Genomic DNA, 12,627 nt, shown 5'->3' with positions numbered 1-12,627 from the left:
GGTGTGATATTCCTTTCAGCTGATGCTTTTACAGTTAATGAATTACAGCCGAGTCTATTGGCAACAGTATAAATTTGCTTCTCCAGTTGACAATGTTGTAAGCTTGTATGAAGGTAAAAGACTACTTCTTCAAGTTCTTGTTGAAATACTACAAATGTATGTAGCCATGAGCATGATATAGATTACTGGAGGTTTCTTTGTTATCTTGTTTGAAATGTGTTTTTATGCAGTGGTTTAACTGCGTTTTTAAATGTTGTTTTAGTAATGCCCCTGAAGAAAGTCTCTCAGGCTGAAACACATCTAAAGGCACAGGAACCAAGATGATTTAAAAAGTAGCAATCCTATCAATACTGCCACCTGGCTCTGATGAAGGCTAATGGCTCTCTCCTACATAACATTGAGATGGCATGGGATTTATTTATTTTTTAATCAAAGAGGCGTGCATACCTAATATGGGAAGGGTAACTTAGGTGTTCCTGAAAGAACTCTGAAAGTTGTGTGACTTCTTCTGGAAAGATGTGCACATTTCCCCACTCCCCTGTTTTTGGGTCTTCCAAAAGCAACTGTAAGAGTAGATCTGTCAGAGTCTTTGTACTTCCAATTTATAGAGTGCTTTTCTGCTCAGCATTGGACCCCTGCTGTGGTTATCACAAGATCCTTGGTTTCAAGCAAGAGCTCTGTGTCCTGGGAAATAGAACTCAGTTGGCTGAGCTCAGTCTTTGATTAAATGAAGTTCAGTCAACAGAGACTAGCGAATGCTGGAGGCTCTTTCTGTAGATAGCAATGGAACCTGTATAGGGACGTTTTACAGTACTATTCCTCATTACTCCTGCTAACTTGGCAAAGAGGCACCTTTTAATGTGGTGATTCTCTGTATTTAGCAGGGGGAGAGTAACTGGCCCTATCCACTCCCAGCACAGTACCTCCAGTGACTGTTGCTGGTATCTGTCTTGTGTTTCTTTTTAGATTGTGAGCCCTTTGGGGACAGGGATCCATCTTATTTATGTATTATTTGTCTGTGTAAACCTCCCTGAGCCATTTTTTGAAGGGTGGTATAGAAATTGAATTATTATTAATAATAATAATAATATAGGCTGGGAACAGCCTATATTCTGTGACAATATCTATAATAATAACAAGGATACTGATAATAAAATCCAGCCAACCCAGGTCCTTGGGAAGGACTCGATGTCTGGATAAAACAAACCAGTCAATAACACCTGTCTGACAAGAAATAATAATAATAATAATTTCCATTGTGGAACACTTGTTCATGCCACATTTTTCCTTTGACCTTTCCTTATGCCATTCATGTCCATTTTATACTTCCCTGTAGGCTTAATTTCATATTAAGCTGCACCCTTCCTGTTTCTCATCCCCTGGTTCCCACAATCACCTTTCCTTTCTTCTCTGATTACAGGGCTCCTTGTCAGAGAAGTCCAAATTGAAGTCTCTCGTCAGCAGGTGGAGGAGCTCTTTGGCTTGGAAGACTACTGGTGCCAGTGCGTGGCTTGGAGCTCTGCTGGAACCACCAAAAGCCGGAGGGCTTATGTCCGGATAGCATGTGGGTCTTGAAAGTATTTACCACCCTTCATGTGTGCCCTTCTTATACTGTACATCTGTCCCTACTACTTGGCCATTCATAAGTATCCAGCTGGAGGATAGCAGATAGTACAGAGGTAGAGGAATATCCAGTATACCCACAGTGGGACCACTTCATGTATTCTCAAATGTCTGTACTGTTAATATAAGCTAAGGACCCATCCGTGTGTATGAGAAATTGCATTATTTGAAGGAAGGACTGGTTTGTAATGTTTTAGCCTACTTTCCAGTAGGCTTATGAGATCACCCGGCAGTGTGTGTGTGTGTGTGTGTGTGTGTGTGTGTCCCACTATCAACATCGCAACGCCTGGACCAATATGAACCAATTGGGTACAGTTGTAGGGACACATAGGGACACCTCAATGGCAGTTTGTGATGTCATCCACCTCAATCTAAGATGGTGGAGGCATAACCTTTTGAGGCACAAGTGGGCTAACTTGTGAACTGCTTAACCAATTTGAACCAAATTTGCTACAGATGTAGGAACACATAGGGTTGCCCAAAGGGTGTGCTGTGTGATGATTTCATCCACTCCAAGATGGCGACTGTGTGAACATCTGAGGTGCAAGCGGGCTAATTTGTGGACTATCTAACCAATTTAAACCATATTAAGTACAGTTGCAGTGAGTGACACATAGGGACACCTCAATGGCATAGCTTGTGATGATGTCATCCACGCCAATTCAAGACGGTGGACACAAACATTTGAGGTGCAAGTGGGCTTACTTGTAGACAGTCTAACCAATTTGAATCAAATTTGCTACAGCTGAATGGACACATAGTGATGCCCCGATGATGTAGTTTGTGATGATGTCACCCACTCCAATCCAAGATGGTGGATGCATAAACATTTGAGGCACAAATGCACTAACTTGAGGGCTGTCTAACCAATTTGAATCAAATTTGGAACAGCTTTAGTGAATGACACACATGGACACCTCAGTGGTGAAGTTTGTAATGACGACATCCACCCTGATCCAAGATGGCGGACACATGAACATTTGAGGTGCAAGAGATCTAACTTGTGGGCCTCAATTTGCACCAAATTTAGTCCAGATGTAAAGACAGTGAAAGGAAAGTAGGCTGACTAGTTCTTACTAGAACAACTTGTTTCTTGGCGAGTTTATTGAAAATGAGAAAGATGATGGCTGACATACAGTAAAGGGTATATCTACCCAGTAATGTTGCATGCATGCACATTGCACCAATGGCTTTACACAACGGTAATCCCACTGTTTTCATTGGGCTTATATATGTGTAAAGCAATTTGTGCAACTGGCACACAACATTATTGGGCGAATTCCTTGTGTGGAATGTCAGCCAGTTAATCTGAGCAGATTTATTATATTAAGGATTTAACGAGTGTTCCTCACACACAGAACCACCATACTATTGCCTGTGGCAGCCTAAGCTATTGTAGCACCTGAGGTGAGGTGTCGAATGCTGCCTTGCTGGTGGCCAGTGCCTTTTTGAAACGTTTCCTTGAAAATGTTGAAAGTGGTACAAGGGGATAGGGAAGAAGGGAGGTTGCTAGAAGGTTCTCTCTTCACGCTTCTGGCACAAAATTCTTGCACACTTGTTGCTCCAGTGGCAGCAGCAGGGAGCATCTTCCCTTCCTGCTGGCACTCCAGTAAACTGCCACTTGAGGCACCTCTCTCACCTTGCCTCATGAAAGGGCTGCCCTTACTGCTATCTCATTCTTGTGGTGAAAATGGAGAATCTCTGAGTGCAGGTTCTCTCAAGAACTAACCCGAGTGCAGGTTCTTGACAAGTCTTAAAGCTTATTGTGTACTTAATAGTAAAAGACAGAGGATGGTGGCAACATGTTGCTGAATTTCAGGGAGAATTCTGGTAAATGTTATCAGAGACCCTCTATGCAAATGACTGGGAGGTGTGTAGGTTCTTTGTCCCATGATGCAGCTGGAAGATGATCAGGTGACATCAGGCTGGATGGGGATGACAGAGGAAGTAATTAGGTACATTTTCAAGAAATGAAGACAAGAACTGAAAGCTGGTTCAATCTCAAGTGCCAAAATTTAGAGGGCTGGAATGATAGAGGAAAGTTCAGATCTGGCCTCTTTGCTTAAGGGCATCTGAAAGGGAACTTCCCTCCTCCCCGCTACTCTGACTACTTGGCAAATTTGACCTGAGACATTTATAGCTCATCTGAATCCAACAGGTCTGAAAGAGCCCCAGCATCCTTTACTATAACTATAGTAATTCATCAGATGAACTAAGGTTTCTCTTTGGAGGAGAAACCTGGAATACTGATATATATTTTCAACTTCTGGTGCCTGCACTTTTGATTGCCAAGTTGTGGGGACTCATTTAATATTCTTGAGCACCTCAAGATCTACCTCTCAGTTATGTAGTATACTGCTCTTAACGTGCATTCAGATTTTCACAGGCTGATTAATTTTCTGTTAATTAAGCAGATTGCAGTGACACTTCACTTTTATCCTCAAATGAAATAGCAGATGATCAATTGCCATTTTGGTATGTTGATCACAGAGCTCCAAGAAGAGTTAGTGCAGACAGTAACTGACACATCATGACTGAATTACTCAGTGGATGTCCTACTAAAATTTAGTGGTCTTTTAGAGTAACTCCCAAGAAGTACTATTGAGCAGCTTGGTCTGGATGTGAACCAATGTTTCCGTACTCCAGCACTTTTGTGGATGCACCAGCTTTGCTCCTGGAACTGCTAAATACTTAAGGAAAAGATTTCTTTCTGCATGACAGCCCTCCCCTGGCACCAAAATATAATCAGTATGCTCTCAGGGAGAAGAAAGGCAACTGTGTATTTAAACAGGCCCAGTGCATGTATGCATTTTAAATTGCAATGAGCAATGTTAGAAGGTGTGGTTGTTTGAAGGATGTTGACTAGTAAACCCTCTGAGCTTTAACAGATAAATGCTGCAACAGATGGACTTGATTATTGTGGATCCCATCTCCTATAACAAGAGATAGCAAATTATCATCATTGGGCTGCATCCAGACCAAGTTAGTTATTACTAAGTCCCATTGAAATTAATGGGACTTAAGGTAGCCATTACTAAATTGTCTCAATGATTTCAAAGGTGCTTAGTCAACTAGTCTGAATACTACCTACTGTCATTGTTGTCACCATCCTCAAAATAATTACTTTGGACAACATTTTTTGTCATTTGAACTGTTGAAATGGCTATGGACCAATTAGGTGGATTATAGTGCCACCTACTGGCTAATACAGGAATTTGTGACCATTTTGTAAGTGCACAACTTTTTTCTCATGTTGGTGCAGTGTTGAAGTATCACTAAACATAAAATTTAAGGCTTGTGTGGTTATGGATGAAGCCTCATGTGGTCATAAGTGAAAGGATGCCTTCTTTAATCCTGGTATAAGATTCTGAAAGGATGAAATGGAGTTTTTTTTATTGAGAAATTGAGTTAATAGGGACACTGCTTGCACCATTTGAATGTTTCTAGTCCTTATAATATATTTGCAATTATAAGGACTATAAACTTGATCTTTAAAAAAAAACACACACACACACATACACACACCCTTGACATTCTCAGGAAGCTGAATTCTGCACCCAAGGCAACATTCTGAGCACTCTTCTGCTACACATTCCTGATTAGGCTGTAGAGAGTGTTCATTTAAATAGAGGCATAATCATACTAGAGACACATGTGGATGAAAAGTAGGGAGGAAGTGACATGAGATCATTCCTTAATTGGCTTCCACTGAGGAACCAAGTACTGAGGTTTTGTCTAAGACAGGATCATGTACTAAGAGGATCTCACTCACGGAAGTCTGTCTATGGATTATGGGGGAAATAGACATTTGCAACTGGTTGGTCAGCTTGTTATGTTGCAGTGAACTCCTGAGATGCCCCCCACTTCTCAGCTAGTATGCTAAAACCATACCGGTATGGTATGGTGTAAAAAAAAAAAAATAAAGTCATTGCAAGTGACTCCGCAGGTAATGCTTGTTTCCTCCCTCCTTCCATCTCTCTTAGACCTGAGGAAGAACTTTGACCAGGAGCCTCTTGGGAAAGAGGTGCTGCTGGATCATGAGGTGCTTCTGCAGTGCCGCCCTCCTGAGGGGGTGCCAACAGCCGAGGTAAGCAAGGCCACCAGTGGCAGCCAGCTGGGAAGTGCCAGTGTCACTGAAATCACAGTCATTCCCACAAGGCAACACCGATCTTATGATGATTCGGATGATGGTTATTAAAGCATGACTACAGCATTTCCCCATGTGCCCAGTGTGGTACAGTGTCCTTATCTCATTCATTCTCGCAAGGGTTCTGTGGGGTAGAACATCTTATCCTCGGTTTAGTCCTCTCTGTGCTCATCCCTATGAACTCTTCTCCTTCAGCTAAGCTCATTCTGTGTACCTGCTTAGTGGGAAAACAAACTAGCAGTGCAGTCCTCAGCATGTTTACTCCCTAATAATTGTGCAGATAATTGCCCGGTAGATTATATATGCCCAGCTTATTTTCCTAGCCCCCTCCATGAGCCAGTCAGTCTTTCTAGCTATGGAACGGGACCCTGCCCCGCAGGGACACTCCAGCCACCCAGCTCAGATTTGTTCATGCCCTCTGTCTTCAGTGTCCCCATCGCCCCTGCTTCTTTCTCCCCGTCCTTTCAGTGTTCACATCCTGCATGAAGGCCAGGCAGCTGTAAATGTCTCCAGCTTTGCCCCCAGTTTTCAAGCCATCGGCAGCCTTCCGTGAACCACCCTTCCTTCCCATGGCGAAGGAAGCTGGCAGTGGGAGCGTTGCTCCTCTTTGTGAAAAACAGGGTTTCTCTTTCCTGCTGTTCTCCACTCAAGTAGGAGAGGCACAATAACAGCAAGCCCTGCTCTTTGGCGAGAATTCCCGCAGAGCAGTCAGATGACTCTTGTTTCTGGAGAGGTGACTTCACTCTGGTGCCACGTCCCCTCAAAGCTGGTAGTGCTGGCCGCAGACTGGGCATGTAGCCAGAGCAGCTGAGAAATACATAGACTGGTTCATCTTCCTGGGCAGTGTGTGCTGCTCCTAATATATCCATTGGGAGAAGACTGCCCATGTGAAAAGCCATAGATAACTCTTCTTGGCCTCTCTTGTTTTGCAGTAACGTTCAGGCTCAGTCACAGAATTAGGAGTCCATCTCGTTCCCAGCCCCCTCCTGCCAGAAAGTAGGATGCCCTCCGCCCCACCAGCACCCTGCATCTACACGTGCAGTTGGGTTACAGTGTTCAGTAAGCCGAGAGCAGCTGCACTGCACAAAGCTGCGATACAGGCTGACGCCTGCACAAAGTGATACAGGCTGGCACCATTACCATGCGGGCCCCAACAGCAGTGCTGATAAGTGCATGCCACAGGAGTGTGCGAACACATAGGCAGAGTCAGGGATGGCCAAGCTGGTCACTGGCCAAGGGCCCACAGCCAATCCCTGAAGCCACAGGACTCAAAGTACTGGGAGGAGACAGTGGTGCTACAAGCAGGGCTGCCACCCCTTTCAAAAATGGGCCCATCCTGCAGAAGCCAGGACATTTCCAATTTGTCCATGGGAAGGCGGGTGAAAGAAGGAAGCCGTGGCGCAGGAGACTTGCAGTGCCGCTGCCCTCCTGGCCCTTCCCCCTTGGCAAACGGGCTTCCTCCCAGTGCCCCGTATAATGATGCAGGAGCCTCCGGGAGGAAAGCCCATTAATTCAGGGGGAAGGGGAAGGAGGGACTTGGGGGCAGCATCTCCCCCTCATCTAATGTAGTGGGAAGGGAGAGGGATGGGGAAGCAGCTTTTCCTTCCCCTACCCTCTGAGGGGGAGGGGGAGGGGAGAAGGAGGAGGAAGAGTTGCTGCTGATGCTGCTGCTGCCACCACATCCCTTCTATTGGGAGAGTGGGGAGGAGGAGTCCTGCTCTCCGCCTCTTGTCAGGGAGCTTGAGGGACATGCCAGAGGGGCTCTGTGCAGGGCTTTGGGCCAGAGCATCCTGCAACCTGGTTCTTGGTGCAAACGCCTATTCCAGTAAAGGGGCAAAAGGGCCAAAGCCTGAGTAGTCCTTCCAGGTGGAAACAGGAGATAAGGGTGAACAGAGGAGAGGCGTCAGGCAGGAAAGCAAGCAAGAAGGAGCTGGTGGTGCAAGGCAGAGTCCAGAGCAGCACACCCAGGATGTGCTCTGTGCGGCCTGGATGTAAACTGAAATCCCCTTTCAATAGGAACCAGCATGACTGCTGCTCTCCCTGTTCTATCTCATATGCCACTAAGAGCACTTCTCACGGTCTCTGCTCAAGGGACCTGTGTGGCATCATCACCTGTGTGGCAGCAGCCATGAGGGCACAAGACTTGACTAGAATGTTTTCTTACCAACTTGAGAACCACTGAAGGCGCAATCACATCAGTGGGTGCTCATATCTGAGGGTGAATACAGCTGACCATTTGCCCAAGTGCAACTCAGCGCGATGTGCACACAGCTGCCTTGGTGGGTCCCTCGGCTGTACTACCCTGCCAAGTGGTGTGTAGACCTTTTTGCCACATTTTTGCATCTGATCAAGTTACCTGGGGAATGAAGGGAGTGATGAACTTGGCAGGAGCACACAGATGGTGACTGGAATGCCAAGAGGTTACATGCAAGATTATATAGTATACAGTCATCTATATCCATCCAAAGATGGCCGACACAAAAGCGGGAGGAGAAATATAACATTGTAAAGGGGCAAGAATGACAATGAACACTCACAAATGGAGGTGGGTGGAGAAAGGCAAGGAGTTATTGAGGCTGCTTGAGCTGAGGAGCATTTGTTGGCTAAGAAGTTTGGGCTCTTGGCCAGCTCTTTTAGTGACCCAGGCTGGAGATTCCCTGCATCTGGAGTTCCCCAGCACCTTCCCTTAGAGTGTTCTACACTCCACTGAGTGTGTGCTGGCAGAATCCTTGGAGAATCACAGGTGAACCCAGAGGTTGCTACTTTGCCTTTACCAGTAGCTGTTTGCTCTCTTGTTTAAACGTCTTGCTTTTCTCTTCCATGAAACAGATGCTGCCAGGAATAAATGTTTGAAAAATGTCCTGCTCTTAAAAAAAAAAAAAGGTTTTGTTTTTGCTATCAGCTATGCAAATTTGTTCTCTGGATTTTAGTTGCTGAGATATTTGCTTCCCCCAAATTTGCTGGCAGTTGGTAACCAGAAACTTCCTGCTTTCCTTCCACAGCTGGGTGCATCTGTGCCTTCCTTGAAGGCACATCATGAAGGTGAATAATTGTAGGCAAGGATGCAGTTTTTCCCGTTGTGGTCCATTAATAAATCACAGGGAGCTACCTCTTATCCCAAAATATCTGCCCAGCTGCCTCCTCCCCACTATATACACCTCTCAAATGCACGCACATCTGCCCCATTGTTCCAAGCAACTGCTGTAAAAGTTCCAGCTGCGAGCACTGGCACCTTCACAGCTTGCCGGTTTATTGCCAGAAAATGAGCACAGGAGGTAAATGAGTCACCTCTCACAGATGGATTGGGGCCATGATGGATAGCCTCACACCAAGGCCGTCTGCTTTCATTATTCAGCAGAAGTGTTTATTTTAGGCAGCGGATCTGTTATTCTGACACCTAATAACGTACTTAACCTCAACACCTGTTCAACCCAGCCTTCCTTCCCTCCCACATGGGCTGATCAGCCATTAACCCCTGACAGGATTTAGCAAAGGAAATACAGAATGAATGGCTTGCTAGGGAGGAAAAAAGAGAAGTTAGAGCGCGGAAATGCCAACATTCAGGCACTAGCCCTTTCCTAGGGTGGCAGGGCTCTGTAGGAAGTCCACCACCTCCCCACCCACCCCTCTTTAACACCAGAACCCATTAAGGGTAGACAATCAATTTGGCGTAATCGCTGGCGCATTAGCCTTGGAGACAGGCAGCTCTGTTTCAAACCCCTGCTTACAGGGTAGCTGCTTCTAAACCACCTAAAGTCTTTGGAGTCAAATTGTATATAAATTGAATTAATAATGCTTATTAGTAGTATTATTAGTATTATTCGCATTATTAAATAGCAAGGGCAGCCCTGCCATGCATCAGGAGGAGGCAGCGGCGGCTACTTCAGTCCACAGATATGGAGCATCGCCAAAGTGGTGGCAAATCTGGATGGCTGCCCAGAGTGGGGCAATCACTGTGCAGGTGATTTCAAATACTCCTGTATCCTAGAGTAGTTGTGTGAGCATCTGGCACAATCCTGGACACAATTTCCTGCTTGCATAGCTCCCACAGGCAATCTTCTAGTGGCTTGTGGCAGTAGAGCAAGAGGAATGGCCACCTTTGGCATGACAATACTTGCCTACACTTTGGATGCCCCTTGACTACTGTGCTGGTGTAAAGATCCCCACCCGCCCAGTCTGGGATACATGCAGGCAATGCACATGGGTGTGTTCACAGTGCACATGTATTCACTGCCACTACCCCGTGCTAATAGAGGAGCAGGTCAATGCATGCAGATTGCCAGTCAGAGCAGCTGGATTCTGGCCCTGAGGTATAAGGCAGTGGTCTAGTCTACATCTGCAGCAGAATGAGGCATCGGCATCCTGAGGTGGTCGAATGGATCTGACCAGTTCAGGCTGCAGGTGATGGTGGGGTGTGTGTTCTCTTTGAATGCTTTCCTGTGTGAGATGGAAAAACCAATCTCCAAGCTAAGGAAGGTAAGCAAGCCAAGGAATGGATCGGGCGAAAAGATACTAGCTAAGTCCACTATATGCTGTGCCAGCTTTATACTTGGAGGGAGACTTTTAAATGGAGAAAGATTCAGAAATGGTACCCTCCTCACCTGCAACCCAAAGTGCTGCATCCACCGGAGAACTCTACCTCCTCATTTACATTGTATCTAGTGTTCTCTCTAATTTTTTTCATCTGTATGCGGAATGAGTTTTGTTCTGGGTGGCAGTAACAAGGCAGTGTGTGTGCACATATATTCAGAGTGGGACCGTCCTGATTCCATCTGAGCGGGATTTAAAATTGACTGAGTGGGCATCAAAAAATGTGTGAGCATGTGCACATGCACACACCTTAGAATGAACAGTGAATGCATCCTGCTGCATCTGCCTAAGGCTGGCCCTTCTTTCTTTCTTTCTTTCTTTCTTTCTTTCTTTCTTTCTTTCTTTCTTTCTTCCTTCCTTCCTTCCTTCCTTCCTTCCTTCCTTCCTTCCTTCCTTTCTTTCTTTTTCTCAGCTTAACCTACTTCAGAGGATTGTTGTCAGTCAAAACTGTGGTCTCTGAGCTCCTGGAAGGGAGATGGTGCATGATATAAATGCAACAAATAGATAAAACTGTTTGTGCCTAACCTCCTTATTTTGCTAACAAGCAGTGAGGTAGTTGAACTGGGCCACTCCAGTTCCAGCTGGTACAGCAGATGGGAACTAAATTAAAAATAGAAAGGTTATGGGTAAGAAAATCTGTCCTTTCTTGAACAATGAGCAAAGCCCAGGTGCATCAAGCTTGGGGTAGCAGTCAGACAGACATTTTTATTACAAAATGTGTTGAATGTCTCAACATTTAGGATACTTTGTAAATTAGGCCTGCTTATATCTACAGGTATGCAGGTGCTGTTTCCCTGTAGGAAACTGTGTGTCCCTGCATGAGAGCAATGTACGTGTGCCTATTTCACAAATGTATGTGCTACAGACACCAGCAGGGGCTTTCTGCCATTGGTACATAGGACAAAATAGATATCTGTGTGCTCTTCAGATGTGTTACAGAATTCTCCGTTCCACGCTACTTGGGGGGAAACATGATTTTTAAAAAATGAATCTAATTGACGTGCAGTTAGTTATAGTAGACCTGCCTTTGACATGATGTTTGTTACGTATGCAAAGCTCTGTTAAAACTTTTTAATTGTGTGTATGGAGAGCTATTGTTATAATTACTAATAAACCTATTTGTTTTTTTGAATTTCTAATGATTCAACTGTTTGTCTCCCCCACCCTGCCTCCTTTCTTTGTGTTTTATCCTTCCCAAAACATCTACCACGACGTCCCTCCCCCTTTCCCTATTTTTCTCTCTCCGTAACCCTCTGTAGGTGGAGTGGCTGAGGAACGAGGATGTGATTGACGCCTCCCAAGACACCAACTTCCTGATCACCATTGACCATAACCTCATCATCAAGCAGGCAAGGCTTTCAGACACTGCCAACTACACCTGTGTGGCCAAGAACATTGTTGCCAAACGGCGGAGCACCACAGCCACAGTCATTGTCTACGGTATGGACCTTTCATTATTGAGAACTCAAGACTTATCCATATGGGGCATTTACATAAGAAAACAATGGACCCAATACACACATTTCAGTACAAATATTTGATTGGTGCTGTCTATTCCCGGGAAACAGCCATTTTAAATGCAAATGACATCCTGATCCCCTAAGCATGTTTACTTTGAGACAAATCCTGCTGAGTTCACAGGGATTTACTCCCAATGAAGTGTTCAAAGGCCTGCAGTTTAAGAGTCCCTTCCAATGGAGTTCTCAAGTTTTATAAAGCCAGTGGCTACACATTCCACACACACCCATCAAAATAGGTGCATTCTTACAGAGAAACATGCATATCCTTGATTGCTGGAAATGAATATGTAGCACTTTCTCCTTCTGGGGAGGAAAGGACTGCCTGTTGAGATACTTCCAGGAGTTCTGGGAGTATCTTATCCAAAATTGTGTCATACCAACCCCTCTATGTGGTTCCTAATTGAGGTAGGCCAGTGACTGCCCTGATGCTGCCTTTTTCTCCAAGGCTAGACCAGAGGCTGCTTTACAGGGTCAGGCCACATTCCCAACAAACTGAAGGTGAAGGGGCCTCTGGTTTCAGTTTTTGTTTGTCTGAATGTGGGCAACTACAGTTCAGACAAAAAATGGACATGCAGTTCTCCCCTGCCCCCCGACTCCGATTTGTACCTTCGCTTTATAGTGAGGTTCACCTCCTGGACCTCCAGTTTTGTGGTGCCAGTGTTACATCTTAACACAGCACCACAGTGTTATTCTCCGGCAACCAGAGTTGGGGGAGGAATCTCCTCCCTCGCTCCGGCTGCTATTGGC

At 45.3% G+C, this 12,627-nt stretch overlaps 1 protein-coding gene across 4 annotated transcripts in view; it reads left to right on the top strand.

Moving 5' to 3' along the window:
* The window catches only part of UNC5B (unc-5 netrin receptor B), a 239,099-nt gene that overhangs the window by 182,145 nt on the left and 44,327 nt on the right, over positions 1-12,627 (top strand). For all 4 annotated transcript variants that reach the window (XM_053311249.1, XM_053311248.1, XM_053311250.1 and 1 more), the window contains 3 exons: positions 1,421-1,564; positions 5,607-5,710; positions 11,620-11,800. In XM_053311249.1, the coding sequence (XP_053167224.1) occupies positions 1,421-1,564; positions 5,607-5,710; positions 11,620-11,800 (429 nt within the window). The remainder of the gene's footprint in view (positions 1-1,420; positions 1,565-5,606; positions 5,711-11,619; positions 11,801-12,627) is intronic.

The sequence above is a fragment of the Hemicordylus capensis genome, chromosome 3 (genome assembly GCF_027244095.1).
Source record: "Hemicordylus capensis ecotype Gifberg chromosome 3, rHemCap1.1.pri, whole genome shotgun sequence".
NCBI classification, from domain to species: domain Eukaryota; kingdom Metazoa; phylum Chordata; class Lepidosauria; order Squamata; family Cordylidae; genus Hemicordylus; species Hemicordylus capensis.
This window is presented reverse-complemented; position numbering and strand designations above follow the sequence as displayed.